We start from the raw sequence: 22,504 nt of genomic DNA, 5'->3' as shown, positions 1-22,504 counted from the left end.
TCACTATATCGGGCGAATATATAGTTATGCGCTATATTGACAATAAAAAAGCTCTTATCTAATTATAACATCTCACTGCGTACAGACATTGACAATATTATCAAACGGAAATAACTCAAATACTAAACCAATGAGTCGAAAATATGTATTAAAAATTCGCACTTTCAATTGCGAGAAACGATGAATGGCATGAAAGTTATGTAATGCGGTTAATGAGGTATGACAAGAATGTATTTGATTACCGAGTCTTTGGTATAGACCATATAACTGTAATTGCTTTAATCCGCATACCAATATCTAAGAATCTTTGATAAATAATTAATTAAATTCAATGAATTTGAAGATTTATTAGTCCACCTATTTATTAAGTGATAATTTTTCATTGCTTTTGTTGTGTAGTTTATCTCTTTAATTTATGTTTATTGAAACAAAACTATAATTGGTAAGTGAATAAGTTTTATCAAAACGCAATCCCGACCTTCCTGTTTTAGGAGTGGATACTTATTGTAGAGCGCGTTGATGTCGTTTATATTCATGTGAAGCTTATGAATAAGGACGATTGATGCTTAAAATAAATATTTTTATGTAAACGTTATCCATAGTTTTAATTTTAGATATTTGTTCGAGGTGTAAACGTAACAGTATACTTAAATTGACAGTATAACTATAACCATACTGATTATGACTATAACCTAAAAGGTTATGTCAACCATATGGACTGTTGGTATTTTGGGTACGATTATTTTTCACATAACTAAATAAACATAGGATGTCATCCTCATAATATACCTTTACTTTAAACAATTAATATAAACTTATTAAATATGCGGCACAATTACACATACAAATTTAAATAAATAAAGGTCCCTGTAAATTAAATTCCCACATTCCACAAAAATTCCTTCCATTATTACAATATCTCCATACATTCTCAACTAGCTGTACCCCGGTTTCGAGATAATTTTTCAAATCGGACCTGTAGTTCCTGAGATTAGCGCGTTCAAATAAACAAACAAACTCTCTAATATTAGTATAGATTCGTTACAAATCCATGCAATAGCAATGTACTGAAAGCCAATAACGATGTGTATCATACTGGGTCGCTTCAAATTATCGATTGTTCGCTTTGCTTATCTCTTATCGATTCCATATATTGTTATTTATGGACAGAGAAACCATAGAGCCGTATAGCGATCGAATAACTGATAAATAAACACGTATTTTGTTAATTTTATATGCAATATGGCATGTCACTATAATTTCATACTTCTTATTAAATAATAATGTAAACAATGATAAAACTAATAATGATTTTTTAATTTCATATCTTTCACACTACAATTTAGCAAATCGCTTGCGTTTTAACACACAAATTTAAATCGTCTCCTAAATAAATTGTTAAATTTGAACGCCCTTACTAATAAAAAGTTAAACAATGGATAAATTTCTACCATTTTCTACCATAGCTGTGTCCTGCTCTTGCTCACATGAAACGACAATCATAAAAACAAGACAGGTTATTGCAATAACTAATCCATTGCATAGCGAATGGGTAAGTAATATTTTATTATTAAGACCGTAATTTTTTTATTTATTTTGGATGTGTCATTTGTCAATGACCCGTTTACAAACTAAACCTTTAAGCTATAACACACACAAATTAATTCTTTACCACATCAATCTTACATTTCAAATATAATTATCGACGCTCGTGTGGACATACCTTTACGAATGGTATTTCCTCGCAATGTTACCATTTCTTTAGAACATTATCTTTGTATTAACTGTTTTATGAACAGAACCCGTGTGGGTGTGTAATCTTCTAAATGACAATATGATATATATATGAATGTTATAGTTTCTAGCATTGTTGAGCTTTCTATACAACTGTTAGAAAGTAATGACTTGAATGACTAAAATATTTATGCTGATTGCTCATATGTTGTCCATTTTTGTATGTGTTTGGGGTTGCATTAGTATATTTTTATACGAATTTTGAATGTTGATCAAGACAACATTAATTAATATTTGTTTATACACTGTATACTTATTACATCTAGGATGATTGATGCTTCTGATGATTTAATATTAGTATCTGCGTGTTGATAAAATGTTTGGAACACTTTATATAAATTGTATATATTTTTGTTGCAGTTTTCAAACGCTTCGACATCACTCAACAACCTAGCACGGGACCAAACTTCGGTTTTTCAAAGGTAAGAATTCCGCATCATTGTTAATCCGACATTGTATAATTTAAACAATTGTTTTATTATAAATTCGATTCCCACGCTACGAAAACAACGAATAATTATGATCTTCTGTCACTCTCTGTTATACGGGATATACGTAATATAGAAAGAGACAAATAAAAGAGTTATTTCAATTTAAGTAAACTACATATTAAACAGGCGTGGTTAACAGCAACCAGTTATTAACTTCGGTTCTGTAATTTTGTATTCTGTGTTTTGTGAGGGGTGATTTTTCTTCACCAATCATTTAGAGGTGGGCTATTTTTCAAATTAGAAACACAGCAAGATTACTTTTAATATTCAGTGAGGATGGAACAAGATAATATTTTATAATTCGTAATTCCGAATTCGTCATATTTAAATTCTCAGCAAGAGCTGTTTTTAAATGTATTTTATGTTTCGGCAAATAGGTAGGTAGGTACATATAATTTTAGCTATGAAAAAAAAAATTTAAAATATAAAATTTTAATAGATTTTTGTTAGGTTTAATAAATTACCTACTCTCATTTCATTTGCAAATAACATTGTATTTGTAGACTAAATATACCAATTCACATTTACAAGACGCACAAAATGGGAAACAACCTGATTTAACATCAAATAAATTTTTAATTCCAACAACCATAAACACCACTTTATAAACACTAAATCTGTCGCTCAATAAATTACACAGAATTGTCTTGGTACAGTTTGTTAGAGCGAATATAACACAATGAATATCACAGTGAATCTAGTTCTAGTTAAATTGGAATAAATAATAAATTAAACTGTGTATACTGTGTAGTGTCAAATGGGGGATTTCATAACACCGGGTGTAACTGTTGGAGATTTAACGCACAAACGCGTTGCAAAACTGTGCCCTTTCTGTTGGATAGACGTGGATTTAGTTCGAGAATATTCTCGTATTTTAACATTTTTGAATATGATACAGGTAGTTAAATACTCAAAGAAAACTACGTCAATCATGTCTTAAATTGTATGCTATTAGCCACATATTTTAATGTAGAGTTTCTAATTCTTTTAATTTTCCTTAAATATTCGTCCAAAATAATATATGGACACAGATCACTTTTAGAATGGACATAGTTAACTTTTTATATGTCTATACATTATTTATGTTTATTATGAAGTATTGTTTAATAATAAACATAAATAATGTATAGACTATAGAGTCTCTGAAAAACATACATTTATTATATCACTCGTGTTTTAAGTACATTATTTCATTTTACAAAGCTTTATCATCTGTGTATTTTCTACCATTAAAAACCATTGGTACTAACACAATTAGCACTCTAAAATTAGTTAGTTCTATGGTCAGTAAGATCCTCGTAGCGATTGTGTTATGGTGATTCAAATATACTACGAAAACTCTTGAATCTGGCACGCTACGTATATATATCGCCTTTAAAATATCTTTCACTGGGTATAATACGCTGTGTGTATCCAATTTTACCCAGATTTATAAATTAATGCTAAGATTGTTTGCAATTTTGAAGTACTTCTCTAAAATTAAAAAAAAAATATTTTTCTAATATTCAGATATTAAAATATTTCAAAACTGCTAAAGAAAATGGGGGTATTAAAAATGCGTTTATTATTTACATCGATCGTAATACGAATCAATAAACATTTATATCGTTTCTAAATAGCGTCAATTCCGTAACAATATAACTGTAATATACCATTGTACTCGTATTTCCTAACACCTTTATAGGTCAAGTGCACACGAGTATCAATTCAACTTTGACACATTCTAACCTTTATGATATCCGTGTACACCAACCTTTAGACCGGTTTTCGTATGAACGAATTCGACTCGTATGTTTTTTGTCGGCAGGCTCTCAACGGTTTTCTAATGATGATGACTCAGAATGGGAAACTCCTCTATATATCTGATAACGCAGCTGAATATCTGGGACATTCTATGGTATGTATAGTTTATGATGTTTAGTATTTTTAAGAAAATTGTCATCATTTTGAATGAGTAATTTTATGCATGCTGGTAATCTAGATATTTATTTATATCAAACTGATTTATTTATATTATTTTAAAAGTTACAAACATCCCTTATTATTTCATATATGTACTTACCTATAATCATTATTATTATATCAAGGCAAGCAACATAACAATCAAATATTTTATTTATTCTTATAATTTGCGTTTATCACATACAAAGGCATCACACTAATATATACTAATACCATAGTACCGTTCAAAATTATAATTCAGACACCAAATAATAATGCAAAATCTAGGAGCTACGGTAAATAATTCTTGTATCCGGCTCTAGCAAAAAACTCTTAAAAGATACCGCAATGGTAAAGGAAATAAATTATAGTTAAGTAATAATTTATCAAGATCGCGGCTATAAATCATAATTTGAACATATTGACTCGCTATCATTAGAAGCTTCAATGGTAGCTTCGCGCGGTTGCTACAATTACCACACAAGTTGCATTTAGAGAAAACTGCACTAGAACTTACGCTAATAGTATTGATTAATCTATTGGTAAATCAATCTATAGATTTGGTGGAAAATGAAGCGATTTTGTTGTTAAGTGCAATTTGCAATTCATACTTAAGGTTCTAATACTTACATTAAAATATCTTGTACTATAACTATGTAATACATATTTGTCTATGGTAATACTTTTACTAGAGACGATAATTTCTTCACAAAAATATAAGAATATAAACCTTTACCTTCGTTTGATATTTTTCCCATGTACTACCTACATTTTTGAGTCAAAGCAATTAATAAATCATACTTATACCAAAAGTTACACATGCATTTCTATTGCTCAAAAGAATCGAATAATAAAAGCTAATAATCGGGCTTAATATTGTTGTATTGTCAAAAAAGAGCATCATTTTTAAGCATCGATGAAAAGTAACAAGTAAAATAAAGCGTCTGCAAGCGGCAAACAATAAAAGGTATGATTAATTTACCGACATGAGCTAACGAGAAACCGTTTCGGGTCACTCTCCGACCTACCGGCGCGCGGTAACAATTGATTGTAAAATAAATTGTTTTTGTTCGATATTTTTAGAAGATGTTGTAGGTCTTGTTTTATAGTTTAATAATTGTATTATTATTTAACAGTCATTTATAATATTGATTATTCGCAAACAAACAATGTTATATTACGTGAAAGTAATGTGTGTATAAAATTCTATGAAAAAGAAGGACAACAGTATAACTATTTTTTCTGAACTAAATCGTCAACAATTTCAACAATTGAAATCATTTATATGTAGACATTTCTTGTTCCACCATTGCAAAGCATAAACAAAAGCCTGCATTTTTCTTCAGCAATCTGATTCCTTACGTCTTGACGATTCAATTCAATGTTGTGACTTGTGATAGCTACAGCATGGCTACAGCTGGTTGTCAGATGTCATCTGATAAAAATGTCCAATCAAAATGATGTTGCTTCAGCTGATATCTGAGCTGTATCTTTACCGCATTGAAATAGTACTTTAGTTGTTTGAGGAATTTTAAAGGCCTTTTTTTTTGCATTTACCACAATAAATCTCACAATGCTCTATATATGCCAAAACTTTAAAAGTTATTTAAAAAAAGAATGTACAAGGAAAGTTAATTCGAATCACTAGTGACAACAATTGAAATGTCTAATCTCAAGTTTTTCGCTACGATGTCATTACAACAAAATAAATTTCATAAACGTCATGGAATTGAGCAAAGCATTTGAAACTATTCGGAGTCCATCAGAATCCCATAACTCAACTATCTCCATTATTCCCACGATCCCGTTCTTATAAGGCCCGTAATAATGATCAGTATCGATCATTACGTGAAAAACATATTTTGTACTCTTTTCTAATACTTTAAGGTTTATTTTAGATCAGCGTTGTCCAAAGTATAGGCAATATTTATTGTTATTCCGCAATTAAGATTAATGATAAGATTTTAGAGTAAGTACTTAATCCAAATGTCTAGTTAGAACCGGAGCAGCCTTAATACGGTGTTTAAAGAACAAAATTAGTATGTGGGTGGATCGTATTAGAAATTACTTTAATCATCTCGCATCATAATTGTTTTCGCGTTGGTTTGATCATACATTACGATGTAAATTCATGAGATGTGATTACCAATGATATAGATTTCTAATCATAGGGCTGTACCGCTAAAATATAGAAAGGTTTTAGAACGTTGCATTTATGTAATGCTAATTATCGGTAGGTACAAGTGATCTAGTTTATTAATTAGGAGCAATAGCGATTCGTAAGAGATAGACCCCATGCAAGATAGAGCCTGCATAATTATGAGTTAGTGATTTCAAACTCAATATTTTAATATTTACGCTCTATATATTTATCGCATTTAAAATTTATGTAATCCAAACGTACAATAATTCAAAAATTTGTTTATAAGCATTATGCGAAATTTCAAAGCATTCAATGTACCTACCCAGTCTTTGATATTTGTGAAACCGTATATTATTTTTCATACATATTTTCTCCCTATAATACCGTAACAATTTTAGCATTCGCATTACTCATCTCAAACCACACACGTAGTTATTTCACAAACAATACACTTCACAGTTCAACAAAACAATAAGATAATCCCATACACAATAGTCTTTCGTCGCTTGTCTTACCTATTTATTGATATAAAACATTAATACTGAACCCACCACTATATCTTGATCCGCTAATTTCCTCTGTACTCCTCCTCATTGCCTATAAAAAGGACTAAAGAAGGGAACAAGGAAGATCATGTGATAGTGATTTTGTCAATTGGCCAAGGAAGTGCCTGAGGCTACGAACTGTTGTTGCTTGGTTGTTAAACATTGAAAGCTAAACGTATGAACAATTGTTCAAGTGCTTATTCAATTGAGATATAAATTCGCATAAAGACTAGATAATAGGTGTTGTCTGCGGCAAATTTTTTTTAAAGAAATGAAATTTCTGAAACTGTGGTATTTATCTGAACTAACAATTAATTACTTTTATGAGTTTTATCGTATCACTTTGTGGTGAAACTTTATCAAAAAAACTTGGATAGGAACTCTGGTTAAAGCTGGGCACAGTGGTTCTAGGAACTTACACCTATACAGTATAAGTTCTTGAAAAAGTAATTTTCAACATTTTCCTAACGCTTTCCAAAAGTCGAGACAGTATGAATTTAACTCCTTATCTACGTACCTATATAACCTTGTATATCGAATGAAATTTCACTTTTATAAAATTCATACAAAGACCGCATTTTCATATAAATCATGTCATATAGAACGAATAGATCAAATAATTATTATAAATTAGTATATCATAAATCAAGCTGTAGTATTCATTTGTAACACAATTACATTAAGCGCTTTCATTAACATCATTAATCTATATACCCGGAGGCTTGTTTGTTCGTCTGTACATGCTGTTACAAGAGCAAAGGGCTGTACACTTTATGATTTCGTTATTAACAGTGATATTCATTATGTATCAGTCGATATGGAATGATTGATGACAGTTCATGTTTAAGGTTGTATTACTTAGGTAATGTTCAATGAATAATTCTTTGAAGTTTGAGGACAATTCCTTACAATTAATTTATACATTTTTGTGGTGTTATTTACATACTCGGTCTATAATAATGGTAATGCTGCATAAGAATATTGGACATACCAAAATTTAGAACAAATCAAAACGCACTTCCTATATTAACAGCACAACAGCTTATACTCTATGTAATGAATCAGATCTCTTAAACTTGGTTCATGTCACATTTTAATATTTTTTATAACTATGTACGTACTTATATGATATATCTAGCAGTCGCGATCTAGGTGGGCCCGTTGAATTATCTCCCCATCAAAGTATTTCAAACAGAGCTCTTCTTAGTATTTCGATATTTTCAATTGATTCTATTATGCTTCGTTCTCAATGGGCAGACCGTTAGGTCGACTGATTGACCGATACAAATTATTGTAGCACTTCGATTGTTTAAAACAATGAGTTGTTTTTAACCTCTACTTATTCCAATATAACTTGCATACCTACTCTAAACAATAACAATATTTTTAATAACTTTAACTGTTAAAGGAGTTACGCGTTAAAATACGCTTCATTTAAACTCTATGTAATAGTTCAGTTTAAACAAACATTTACGCCGCGTTCATGTAAACGTACAGGCGAATGCAAGCGAGTTAACAAACTATAATTAAATAAATCCATCTGCATAATATCATAATAATGTTCAGTTGAGCGTAAAGCTGCGACCCCCTGCGAGCGCGTGGGCGACCACAATTATGTCTTAACGCGAATCTTTGCGACAGGTGGGCGGGGCCAGGCGACGCGCCTCACAGGGCAACCATTTATGTTTTTATAAACATATTAATGATTTGGTCTTTGGTGTCAGGTGTATTAGTTGTTAAGAGAGCTGTGGGACAATGTGTGCCTGGGACATATTTTGTCGTGTGTTGATAGATATATATGTAAAATACTTCTTGAAGTGATAATGATTGATTTAATTAAGTATAATTAAATTGTAGCGTTGCATGATAATGTTTTTATGATTTTGTGTTTCTTTCACATGATGTAGTTTTTGAAATGACATACTAGAAACAAGTTTTTTACGATTTACGACGGTAGATAAGATAATAAGTCGATATGCTTAATTTTCCATTCTATCATATTATTGTTTGAATTGCCGTAATTTGGAAAATTTCAATTTTTTAATTATACCGTACTTATTAACGTATAAAACCGTGAAGAGCTAACCCTAGCAAATTAAGTACATGGTAGAAACATCAAAGTTGAGGGAAACCTCATCCTACTCTCTAAGCTATGATTTAATTAAACGCAATAAAGCCGACCTAGGTTAATTGAAATTTGTTATGAAAACAAAGAAAATTAAAATACAATTTTATTAACCCTGTCTGACCTACACAAGATGCACTCAACTGGACTTCGTAATTATATGGCTGCTTCTTACAGAATATATGTATTATTATTGTTAAAAAACTTGTTTTAATTCTTATTGTATAAACATACATAATTATTAAAGTAAAACTTCTTGCGCGTTGACAGTAAAATTTCAAGGTCGCGTCATGGCAATACCGTCACGTCATGGAATAAGGCGACGATTTTGGTATCTTTGAATCTTGCCAAAGAAGTTTTACTTCTGACACGTGTGCTCAGCACACACCCCTTTACTTAGTAGGTATATAAAATATTAAAGATCAACCGTAGAGTTTTATATTAATTGCGCCTGACACTTTGACGATCTTTGGAATGTGATGTTATCGACGCGAAAGAATGTCAAATACAATTTATGTTATTTGAAAAGCTCGATTGTGCAGAAATGAAATGTTAGGAACTAGTAGCATTTAATACGATGAAAATATAAGTGACTGGTCCTTGTTTTACAAAATAATAAGCTGTTTAAATAACTGTAACGCATGATTTATTTACTCTAGCTTCCTACTCTAGGCAGTGTAGTAGGTGTATTTATCGCTAGTACCAATATATTTATTATAATTAATATATTTATAATAATTATTATAACTAGCTTACCGCCCGTGGCTTCGCCCGCTTTGTCTAAAACCTTATAAATTATATACTAAAACCTTCCTCTTGAATCACTCTATCTATTAAAAAAACTGGATCAAAATCCGTTGCGTAGTTTTAAAGATTTAAGCATACAAAGGGATATAGACCGCCTTTTGTACATTGTTTCTATGTGCTGTTTTTTACTCCGTTTATTTATTTGGTGTGCAATAAAGAATTTATTATTATTATGTTTCTCATCTCCATAATACTCGGGTACCACCAGAAGGACGGTACCCGGTCTTTTGGAAGGCTTACGTGGGGACACAGATCCAACACGCAGAGGCCCTTTTGAGAGTTTTAATGTGTTATGGGACACCAGCCGCAGCCTGCCCATGACTGCACTATATAGAGATACAGCCCTGGGCAGTCCGCGGCCGATGTAGGACTATTACAGAAAATGGAAATAAATGACTGGACTATGGAAGGGGTGCTATGTGGACAGGTTACTGGATCTATAGGAACTATGGCGTCTGCCTTTCTACAACAAAACTTGTAAAAATATATTGGCAGACGGTGACTCGCCCTCTCACAGATGGGCCCTCTAAAAAGTCGCTGTAACTTAGCAACAAGAGGGCAACATGTCGTGAGCAGCTAAGGGTGGAGAGGCGTCCCTGGACTTTAAACTACGATCACGCGCTCCCTGAGGGCCCAGCATCACGTGCCCACTCGCCACTTACGCTTCGCATCCACCCTTCGAGCTAAAAGCTCTCGCGACTCCACTCTGGCCGGCCGGTTAAGGCAAGCCAGAGGTGGGGGTCCTGTCCTCGTCAGGCTTCACTCCGACCGGCCGGTGAAGGCAAGCCGGAGATGAAGACAGGGTCCTCCCCCGGGAGCACTCGGTTCCCGCGGGGTCGCTACTCCCCGACACCCCGCCACAAGGTGTCCTGCGGGTTGACTGATTGCACGGGTGGAATATCTATTGTCACATAGACAATAGATATTCCAACCGTGGGCGATGGGGTCGTCACATCCCTACGCCCTTATTATTATTATTATTATAGGGACAGAGAAAACGACTTTGTTTTATACTATGTAGTGACGAAGATTATGAGCATGCTAGACAGTACATATACCTTTTTACCATCTAATTATGTCTTTTTACCCAGGAGGACCTCCTAATCCACGGTGACAGTGTGTACGATGTGATCGACAAGCAGGACCAGCAGTCAGTGAGATCAGAACTATCGAGGGCTCCTACAGACGGGGAGGACAGAGTCTTCCTTTGTCGCATGAATGTCGCAAGAAACGCACGCCGGCAGATGCGTTTTGGTGATCAAAAGGTAATTACAGGATATGGTTATATGAAAATTGATGCTGGGTAAAGAAACTTCTATAGTTTTTGGAAAGATGGCTAAAATTGTGAATGTGGTTATTTGGTAGAGCATAAGTCATCAGTAGATGAATTGAGACAAAGGAATAGGATGGATTAAAGAAGTTTTAGTGTATCTTTAACCGATTTAAAAAAGGAGGAGGTTATCAATTCGGCCGGTATATTTTTTTTATGTATGAACACCGATTACTCCGAGGTTTCTGAACCGATTTACGTGATTCTTTTTTTGTTCGATGCGGGATGGTGTCGAATTGGTCCCATAAAACTTTTATTCAGATAGGCCCAGAAGTTTTTATTTTATGAGCATTTTTGTCTGTATTTTTAAATATTGCAAGTGCAAGTTTGAAGTCGGTTGTTTTTAACGTAGTTATTGACTTGTATTTATTATGTTTTATTTAGGTAATTGAATGTATTTATTGAAAAATAAAATTAATGCATCTAATTAAGACTATGTCACAGAATACATAATAGTAGCTAAACGCTAACTATGTTTTAGAGCATTTGTATGTAGAGAACCCACGTAAATTAAAATAATAAATAAAAGCAAAATATATTGGCATAAGTTGCGTAATTTAATAATCATGTTCGGTCTTTTGAACTATTAATTTCGAAATTAATTTTTTGCAATCGAAGTATGAGTTACAAGTGAAAGCAAATGTTGGAGTAATTTAATAAAATCAATCAATGAATATCAGAATGATGGAACGTAATATCTGAGTCAAAAAATTAAAAGCATTTTTGAATGTTAATTAAAACATTAAAATTATATAACGGTATCTAAATTAAGCGTAATTTCTTAAAGCAATTATACAGGCTGTCAGTCACGCTGTCTGTATGTTTCAATTTTTATAGGTATAGTACTGTTTTAACTACATTCTTCATTCAAATGTTTTTGTATGGAAGGTCATGTATTTGATCTTAAACCCGAAATTTTCACTTGTAGTTAATTTCCCAAACTCTGTTGTTTAGGTGACTAAAATATTTATTCACATCAACAAGAATTTTTATTCTTATTAAGTTATCGACTACAAACATGATTCATGAATATAATCCGTAGATTGCAATCAATAACGATATTGGGTAAAATACTTTCGGTTTCAAATACTTTACAATAACCAGAAAAACACGCAATTGAAGTATCTCTTTAATTCAATACATACTTAATTGGCCCACAACAACGCAATAAAAACAAGCCCAGCTAAAATCAATATTTTGAAATGCGATGATGCGTCTCAATTAACAAGTTTACTTTCAAAACATTTAAGTGCCCATAAAAATAATCGTGCGTACATTTTTTTAAACCATTTACCATTACGTGTTTCAATTAATAGTTCTTTACCTCAATTAAGACTCATCTGATCCGATCAATACATGTTTGAACTGCGATTTCACTTTTAAATGAATTATAACTTTTAGAGCGCATCTGGGTATTAAATTTATCCTCTCGTTATGTTATTAGGTAACGCTTATAATTGTGAGAAGACATTTCTCTTTCTTCAATTCTGCATACAAATGGTAGAGCTTCATGCTCTATCTTATAAGAGAATTTACAATATAACATTACTAGATTTCCGCCCGCGGCTTCGCCCGCGTTTGCAAAGGAAAACCCGCATAGTTCCCGTTCCCGTGGGATTTCCGGGATAAAAACTATCCTATGTGTTAATCCAAGTTACCCTCTATATGTGTGTTAAATTTCATTGTAATCGGTTCAGTAGTTTTTACGTGAAAGAGTAACAAACATCCATACATCCATACATCCATACATCCATACAAACTTTCGCATTTATAATATTAGTAGGATTATTGCTGCTATCCGTTTAGGCTAAGTATTTTCATGAGTGTTGAAAAATTTTAAAGGTCGTATCTATACCGATCGTTGTATCTTCGCTACTTAAGTCACACAAGTTGTAACGAAATCGGTTAATTCTACAACGAATAATGATGTTTGCTTTAATTCTATAAATAATATCAAACGGCACAGAAAAAGATATACCAATTACCAATTTGGAATATCTAGGTGCTTACTGCAATTTCGGTTTCCATAATCGTATAAAATATTTCGTCAATTGCATAAGGTATGAGATACAGCAAACATCCCATCATATTTATATTATCCACAACTAAACTCTAAAGTTATTGGATAAACTAAACGTTTGCAATAACACTACACACAATAAAAACCAAAGAACATCGTAGAATGACAAACACAAGCCATCCATAGCCTTATTGTGAGCAATTAATTTTGTCTTGCACGTGCTTCTGCGAGCTTTCACGATATATTCACTATGAGCTCAAACTTCATGGCTTGGTAATATTGCTTATATTTATAATCTATATTGTCTATATATTATATGCAAGGAATATTGTGGACTCCTCAAAGTTCAAACACTATGGTTAAAATAATTTAAGATAGTTTGACATCTTTTTACCCGACTTCTCTAGGAGATTTTTTGTCTTCCAGTTTATTAGTTTTTACGCTCTGTGGCGTAATAATTTGCTAAGCTTTCGTAACAATTTCCTTAATCGCCATGACATAAAATATTGGTATAATTCATAGTTCATCATACGCAATAATAAGTTATGCTTTTAGGTAAACATATTCATAAAAAGGAGTCGATTAGCAAATAAAACGCCCACAATGATTAAATGCAATAACTTACCCAAGAACTACTAAAACATTGGTCTATTTGTATAAGTAATGTAACAGTTATGGTTTATAGCTGTTTATTTAGAATTACAGCCAAGTAGACTCAATATTGCGTATGATAACGATATTCAGAATAATATAACGTTTATAAATACGTTTCGTAATATGTATCAATCAATGTACATTACCGTAAAGATTGCAATGTTTTTGAATAGCATTTTGAAACGAGACGATACGCCCGTGCGTTAAATGGGCTATTTAGGCTATAATACTTCGTTAGAATTTCGAGATTTAAAGTAATTGTTTCGTTTCAAAGCTTACATTTTTCATATTGAGACTTTGACTTATGATAAGTCTATCTGCAGGGCTTTGCCGTTATTTTTTTAACGTAGAGTAAGAAATCTATACAAATTGTTTATTGAAATATTGTTTTTGAGAAAAACACTGGAAATTTCATTTCATTCGAAGTGACTTAAAATAAAATAAATTGTAAAATATAAATTGGTTGTATGTATCAATTATTAACATTGTCGCAAAATAGAACATCAATACAGAGTCGTACACAAAATCACATACAATAAAACTAATTCCGATACGAGTAAGCTTGTTGTACAGTTAAAGGGTGCTATAAGTCGCGTCAAGTAAAAAGAACGCTGACGGGCTGCACATTGGCGATTTATCGGTCTGTTTGGTGTTATGAGGTGGTATGAGAATAACAAATAGGTAGTTGAGAAGCCACGATTCGCGAGCCTAGTTCAAAAATAAAATAATCGGCACATAGCTTACGTGCAAAACTCGATCCATGCGCAAACACACCCCATCACTTTCATCCAGCGTTCTTTTTACGTGACGCGTAGTGTATTAGCACACCATTTATCTGTTGCTTATGTAATTGACGAAATATTATAGACGATTCTGGAAATCGAAACAGCAGAAGATATACCTAAAGCATTATTTAAAACACATACAATAAAACTAATTCCGATACGAGTAAGCTTGTTGTACAGTCAAAGGGTGCTATTAGCGCTTAACCATTTACCTGTTACTGATGAAGTTAAAGCACTAATGAGGCTTATCACGAGATGACACCGCCGATGTCTGCTTGTTAGGGATGGGACGAGTGCGTCTCTCTGTCCGTTTATTTTGGTCCAGAGGTACTTGTGATTGTTTACGTTTCATTTTTGAACGGGATAATTAATTGTAATGCGGATTTGTAGCAATTGTATTGTGTAGTAGCTAGTCTATTGTATGTTTGAGAGCGTTGTTTGGTAACTTTTTCTTCTTGACACAGTTTCTGCTAATTTAAAATTGGATGTATAGATTCTTTCCCTCTAAGCTGCGTCCTGGTATGAATATTTCACTCTGGAATAAAGACTGCGTCCTGGTATGAATATTTCACTCTGGAATAAAGACTGCGTCCTGGTATGAATATTTCACTCTGGAATAAAGACTGCGTCCTGGTATGAATATTTCACTCTGGAATAAAGACTGCGTCCTGGTATGAATATTTCACTCTGGAATAAAGACTGCGTCCTGGTATGAATATTTCACTCTGGAATAAAGACTGCGTCCTGGTATGAATATTTCACTCTGGAATAAAGACTGCGTCCTGGTATGAATATTTCACTCTGGAATAAAGACTGCGTCCTGGTATGAATATTTCACTCTGGAATAAAGACTGCGTCCTGGTATGAATATTTCACTCTGGAATAAAGACTGCGTCCTGGTATGAATATTTCACTCTGGAATAAAGACTGCGTCCTGGTATGAATATTTCACTCTGGAATAAAGACTGCGTCCTGGTATGAATATTTCACTCTGGAATAAAGACTGCGTCCTGGTATGAATATTTCACTCTGGAATTAAAACTGCGTCCTGGTATGAATATTTCATAAAGTAGATACCTAATTCTTGAAGAGGAAAATCATCGTATTTCGAAGTTACAAGCTGCAAATGATTTAATGAAACGCTTAAAGGTTAACAGATATTTATCGTTATAAATTTAGGCAAGAGCACAATGCAATCTGCTTGAAATATTGAATAATATTTCTTACGAATATTATAGATTAGCTTTCCGCCCGCGGCTTCGCCCGCGTTTTCAAAGAAAAACCTGCATAGTTACCGTGGGATTTCCGCGATAAAACCTATCCTGTTAATCCAAGTTACCCTTTATATGTGTGCTAAATTTAATTGTAATCGGTTCAGTACTATTTGCGTGAAGGAGTAACAAACATACATATACACATCCTCACAAACTCACGCATTCATAATATAAGTAGGATAGGATAGGATAGGATTTGTTTTCGAAACATGTATTAAAAAATCTTAACCGCGCAAACTTTTATTAGATACTTAGATAAATATGTAATAAGTAGGTTCTTTATTTTATTACAAATATTATATCCATTACTGCTTTACCATTCATATCAACTGCAACATACCGCTACGAATAGTATTATATTTATTATCTGTGCCGCTACTAAATAAAATAAATACATCAACACATCGCATCATTATTTCGTCACAGCAATTTTCTTCTATCACCTACCTATCGATTTAGTCTTACAAAATATGTTATATATTACGCTATATTAACTAAATTGCAACTATCACTATCGCAAAAACTCAATTCAACTATCATTAACATCTTAAATATTATGTTAAATGATGTTTAAGCAATGCATCATTTATGTTTAGCAAGTCGGTAGAATTAAGCTTCTCCATTTAGCTAAATCGTTTCTCTTTGATGCAACTAATTCGCAATATTTATGAGACTTATTCACGCCTAATGCATGCTTTTATTATAATGTTTAGATAGAACCGAGTATAATATGTTCTGTTTTCATACATTCATGTTGATGTATTTTTTATCAGTTAAATAGAACATATACAAAAGCTGTGAAACAAGCCATACATTTTTCTAATGATCTTAGTTTTAATAGCAATTTTAGCTCTGATTTACTCGACCATTCATTCATTCATCGAAGTTTGTAAAACAGAGCCACCAATTTGTAAAGCTGGGGTTGGGAATTGGCAAATGAGAACCTTCAAGACCTGAAGGAACATCGATAAGACGTAATTCTAGACTTCGTTAGGATCTGTAATTATAAGTAAATTAAATCACGTACTCGTATGGGAAAAAAGAAATACTTATTAACATGCATCTATGAGTAATAATATAATATGCAAGTTGTGTAATATCTATGAGTAATTCCCATAATTAGACAATATGATCACGTAATACGTCAAATGACACCATTCCCTCATCAATTACCAACCAAATTAGACCAAGAGCACAAACGCATCCATCGATCACAATATCATATACAATCAACATTTGCACTTGAAAAAATAACCGAAATTAGAACGTATTACGTCGTATTACGAGTCATAAAACACATAAATAGAATGATCCATTTCTATGTGGCATATAAGTCTAATCGAAGAACATTCCAACACACAAAACATCGCTAACCATCATTATACAATGACAAAAGAAACTGGTGCAACTGCTTCAAATGTACGATCGATTGTACAGTCAGCATGACACAACATATTTATATCTTATCATCTATATTAAATCATTTAACTCGAGATTTAAACGGGGATCAGGGCACTCCGACTTGGTCTATGAAAAGAAGTATTAAATAGAATTTAAAGCGCTACATTAAATTTGCCGTTGTTTGACTTTTTGTATTGAGACTAGATTTCGCGTATAGTTTGCAAAAAAATTATCAATAGGATAGATCTAATATTTTTTGTGTAAGTTATCTTATTTTTATAATATTAGATAGGTGTTATAAACATAAAGTTTAAGGAGATTACTCTAGGTTCAAATGCCTAATATTAGATTTTTTGATATTACATGTACGTAGATGATTCACTATAATTTAGTATTTCTCCCAATATTGCATAGAAAATGCTGCCAACAGTGGGAACAAAACAAAACTCATTATAGAGTCAAATAAACGTTACATACCCATATAGTAAACAGTTCTATATTCCATTGCGAACAGTACATCGATTGGTTCCAATATACTAATCTTATTCCATATTATAATAACGGCTCGGTCTCAGAGCAAAACGTTCCTTTGCAATACATTGCGGTGCATATATTGTTATATGTGGATCCGAACTGCGTCTCTTGCACAATTATGAGCCAAATCATAATATGTGGTCTATACTCTTCATGATAAATAGAATATATTATATTCATGTTACTGACTACATTTTATGTATATATATTTTTAGGGGAGACCTTAAAACTCTACATAGAGAGCATGGACTATTATGAATATGATTATAATACTAATGTGTATACCTATACCTATCCGGGGTGGGTAACATGTTAAATTCACGCCTTAATACATTACTTATTTTACACATATACTAAAAATGAATCCCAAAATGTGTTGGTAAGCGCATAACTTGAGAACGGCTTAACCGATTTCGTTAATTCTTTTTTTATAATATTCCTTGAAGTTCGAGGATGGTTCTTATGTAGAGAAAACGTGAATATGTACCACGGGCGAAGCCGGGGCGGACCGCTAGTAAATAAATATAACTAGCCATGTTTTCAGTATGTGCGAAAATACCTACGTAGCTAACCATTCTGAATTTGTCGAATACCATCAAAACAAATATCCTTTGTTTAAATGACGAAATGAGTAAAATTGAATATAAATTAAATTCTATACCTTAGACATAAATATCTCGAGTATAGTAAAACAACGAATATCAATACAAGTCTAAGAACTTTCAATTTAGAATAAGTTATCGCACATCTTTGCCATTTTAAATAAATAAACAATCAACTAAGCTGTAGCAAGTCCTTACAAATGTTTGTAAAAGGAAAATGCAATACAGTTTGCAATATTAACTGGATAGTTAGCCCCGTCATCACTTTTTATGTAGCGTAATGGACCGTTCAAAAGTATTAAGTTAAATTGACAATCTCTATTGGAGAGAAAGAAATCTTTATTGGAGTAATGGCTGAGAGTTCTCGGTTTAAATATAGATGTAATCTACCTATATTTAAATGTATATTTTATGTTGTTTGTTTAATAAATTACTATGTGTTTTGTTGTGATTACATATACATATATCAATTAATTTTTAATTATTAGTTCCATACTTCTCCGACATTTCAAAGTTATTTTTTTTCAATCAAAACATTGCAAATATTATGCAAATAATTATCAATAGTGGTTTGTTAAAAATCACGTTTAATCTATTATTCGCTTACTTAAAAATAAACGGCCATGTCCCATAAATATCTAAACAATCACGCCTCTTAGACGCGTCATATTCAATCATATCATACACGGTTAAACAAAATAAAATTTCACAACCTCACCTTCGATACCGACCTTTATAATTAAAGAAGATGCTATTACCTTACTTTATAGATACCTCTAATTATATATATTTGGTGTTTTCTACGCGTAGTGACGAAATGCTATCCGTAGTCATTATTTGAATTAATATACCTACGTGCGGTTCAAGAGTGTAGGTACGTAATGATCAATTTTTATAGCATCCGTGAGAACACGAACAAATGATATGTCTCCGTATTGAAACTTTTGATCAATGGGCAAATTTACGGGTTATTTCAAATCGTATGTAATTAACAACGATTTGAAAGCGATTCATGCAATATCGATTTAACGTGAATAATTGGATTGTAGTACTCGCAATTAGTTAAGCGAAATTTATGTATTATTATTGAATACATAATAAATAATGATAATTTGGTAGAAGGCAGTAATTTAGATGCAGTGGCTTAAACTACGACATTTTAAATGTCCGCATAGATCCATTAATTATTATGAACGTTAAACTGAAATAGTCTTATTTTTTTATCCACAGAAATAACAAAGTTCATTTCCCTTATTTGACTATAAAATTAACATAAATCTACCAAGCAATAACCAATTTTAATTGCTTATTAAATGCAGATGAAAAACAAGTTTGAAAACTTGCGTACTTGCTTTTAATGAAGTAAGCAGTGTTGTTATTAAAAATACTTGGAATATAAAATATTAAAATAGGGTAATCTAAACTTACATATATATTTGCATTGCGGCATGTTTTATTTGCTGCAAAGTTTACGATCGAAGCAAACGAACGAACTGTTATGTAATATACCATTACTGGTTGTGATAATGAGATCAATTAAAATTATAACTTAAATGCATTGCGACCATGTATTTCGTAATTACAGAATAGTAGCTCTATTTGTAGTTTATAAATATGATCTTGATTGCTAATAAAACATAAATAAACTTCTAGAAAAGTCACTTATAAAGTTTCTTATGACAGATGCATTTGATCTTAGAAATATGCAAGAGTCATACAGTGTAAGACAATTTTTCGTCACCTCGGCAATTGAATTTAGATTGTTTACGTCATAACACCAAACATTGAAACGATATCACAATTAGCTTATGCAAGGCTTCAATATGACAATATCGCGTAAAATAATAACCAAAACATAAATCAATCTCAAATCCCATACACGAAATTAATATTTTAACCATTTAACATACCTGAAAGTGCAGTAGGTAAATAGTTTATTAAACAGCTTTCACTTTATGAGGTATCCAATGAACAGAATGCTAAAGTAAAACTAAAATTCACGCGTTTGCAAGCGTGCCAGGTTATTTAAATTAAGCCGCAGCAAAAACAGTGTGGCGTCGTTAGGGTAAGCCGAGATGCATTTATTTATGAAATGTAAATTTAACTGATTGTAATAACAAAACTGCGAGCCTCCGTACTCTATATTAAGATGTATTATTTGCATATTGTATATTGAGAATGTGTGACCGTTTCAATACGTTTGTTTTTTGCTTTGTCAATCTGTACATCTAGACTTGTTGTAGTGATTTTGTTTATCTTATATTGAATTTTGTAATACAACATTTTACGTATTTTTCAATAAACATACTAGACGGAGCATTTTTTATGTTATAGTCTCCACTAAGAATTGAGCGCTACAACCACCGCATCAAAAAGCTCAAAGCTCAGGCTTTAATCATACCTACAAACAGGATTTATAGCTGTCAAACGCTTATCGCTATCACATAAAATTTCCCCCAAAACATATTATTATGTTTTGTTATATATAATCTAGATGCATAATTTTATAAGAAAAAAAATCAAAAACAAAATCACTTAAAATACCGTCAAAAAGCAGATAAATGCTAAAACCTAGACCGGCCATTAACCCTTCGAGACTCGTGTGATAGACACAGCTACACTTTGTATAAGTTTCGTGACGCGAAGTGAGTCAGTCTGCACTCTGCGTGCCATGCGCGTGCGCAGCTTGCCCGAATTCACACAAACAACACGAAGTCATTGCTTTTCCGTTTTTGTGTATATCCATGTAGAGTTAGATATAGCAAGTTATAAAATGATAAATTTTAAATTGACACATAGAAATTGTCTGTTGTAAGGCTCTATCTGAAGCAGAATATAAGATTTATTTGCTGAAATTCTGGACATACTGTCTGTCAAACAAATTCATCATGTTATTGATAATTTCTGACTATTTTGAAGTATGTAATTTTAAAAGATTTCCGATAGCAAAACTCAGTAACAGTTATCAGTCATATCAATCGATACTTTTTTCCCACAAGACTTGCCCAATTTAGTAATATGTATTACAGGTTTATACCTCGTCTCCTGGCCTATCGAATACGAAGCCCTAACGGGCCTACCTCACCCGTTACGAAGAACATGTAAAAATCAATCTGACAGTAGTGACGTAACAACTCGTGACTACGCCAAGCCGAGCGTGACTCTTTTGACCACACTTTTATATTCAAAGTTATATTTTATTGTTTTAACATTGATACCACGTCTAAATTGTTACTATACTACGTTTGGGTGAAGGATATGTGAAGTTTGGACATTCTGTTTACTTGTACTTTTGGAATATTTTTATTGAATGACTGCTTACTGCTCAGTACTTATCATATTCTTGATTTTTTTGGGGAGGGAAATTAGCAGAAGTTTCACTTTGGTATTTAGGTCGTTTTAAGGGCAAGAAGAAAAGTATTATGATACACAAATTAGATCAATCGTGTACTTATAGTCAAATTATTTTTACTTTATTCGTGTTTATTATGTATCTCTATAATTTAATGTTAATTAACTTTGCTATTATTAAGAATCTCATTTAAATGATTAGTCTATTACAATCAATTCTACAGATAACTGTTAGAATTGACATCGGTCCTGACCATTATACACTGAACCTTGAAATTACGTGGATGTTTAGAAAACGCCAAAATCAGAGTAACATGACAGGATCAATGCTGGCTGGTCATTCGTCGGGTCATGACTGGTCACGACAGTATTATCTTTGGTAGAAAGTTGTATTGTTCCCCTCTGTTTGTGTTCTTGGCTAAATTCGGTATAGCTGATAGGCAGTCACGATTGATAGGTACACTGTCGTACAACTCAATAACCATTACACGCTAGATGACAATCAATTAGACACGTTCGAGCTCACCTTTATGTATCAAATGATGTTTATTTTTAGTAATAACGAAATAAAAAACGGGAGTAATAATAGAGAATAATAAAAAAGTAGATTCTAGTTATAGATTTCAATCCAAACTGTATGTTCTTTTTCATGCTTCAAAACTTGGAGGTATATTTTTAGTCCACAACTCAGCTTACGTCAAATGTCC

The 22,504-nt window shown here is 32.4% G+C and overlaps 1 protein-coding gene across 2 annotated transcripts in view; it reads left to right on the top strand.

Annotated features, from left to right (window-relative positions):
- Window positions 1–22,504, top strand: part of LOC123700637 (neuronal PAS domain-containing protein 4B-like) — a 101,299-nt gene that overhangs the window by 56,993 nt on the left and 21,802 nt on the right. For both annotated transcript variants that reach the window (XM_045647881.1, XM_045647882.1), the window contains 3 exons: window positions 2,155–2,216; window positions 4,093–4,182; window positions 10,938–11,111. In XM_045647881.1, coding sequence (XP_045503837.1) covers window positions 2,155–2,216; window positions 4,093–4,182; window positions 10,938–11,111 — 326 coding nt within the window. The remainder of the gene's footprint in view (window positions 1–2,154; window positions 2,217–4,092; window positions 4,183–10,937; window positions 11,112–22,504) is intronic.

This window comes from Colias croceus, chromosome 20 (assembly GCF_905220415.1).
Source record: "Colias croceus chromosome 20, ilColCroc2.1".
In the NCBI taxonomy this organism is placed as follows: Eukaryota; Metazoa; Arthropoda; class Insecta; order Lepidoptera; family Pieridae; genus Colias; species Colias croceus.
Note: the sequence above shows the minus strand (reverse complement) of the source record. Positions and strands in the feature narration are given on the sequence as shown.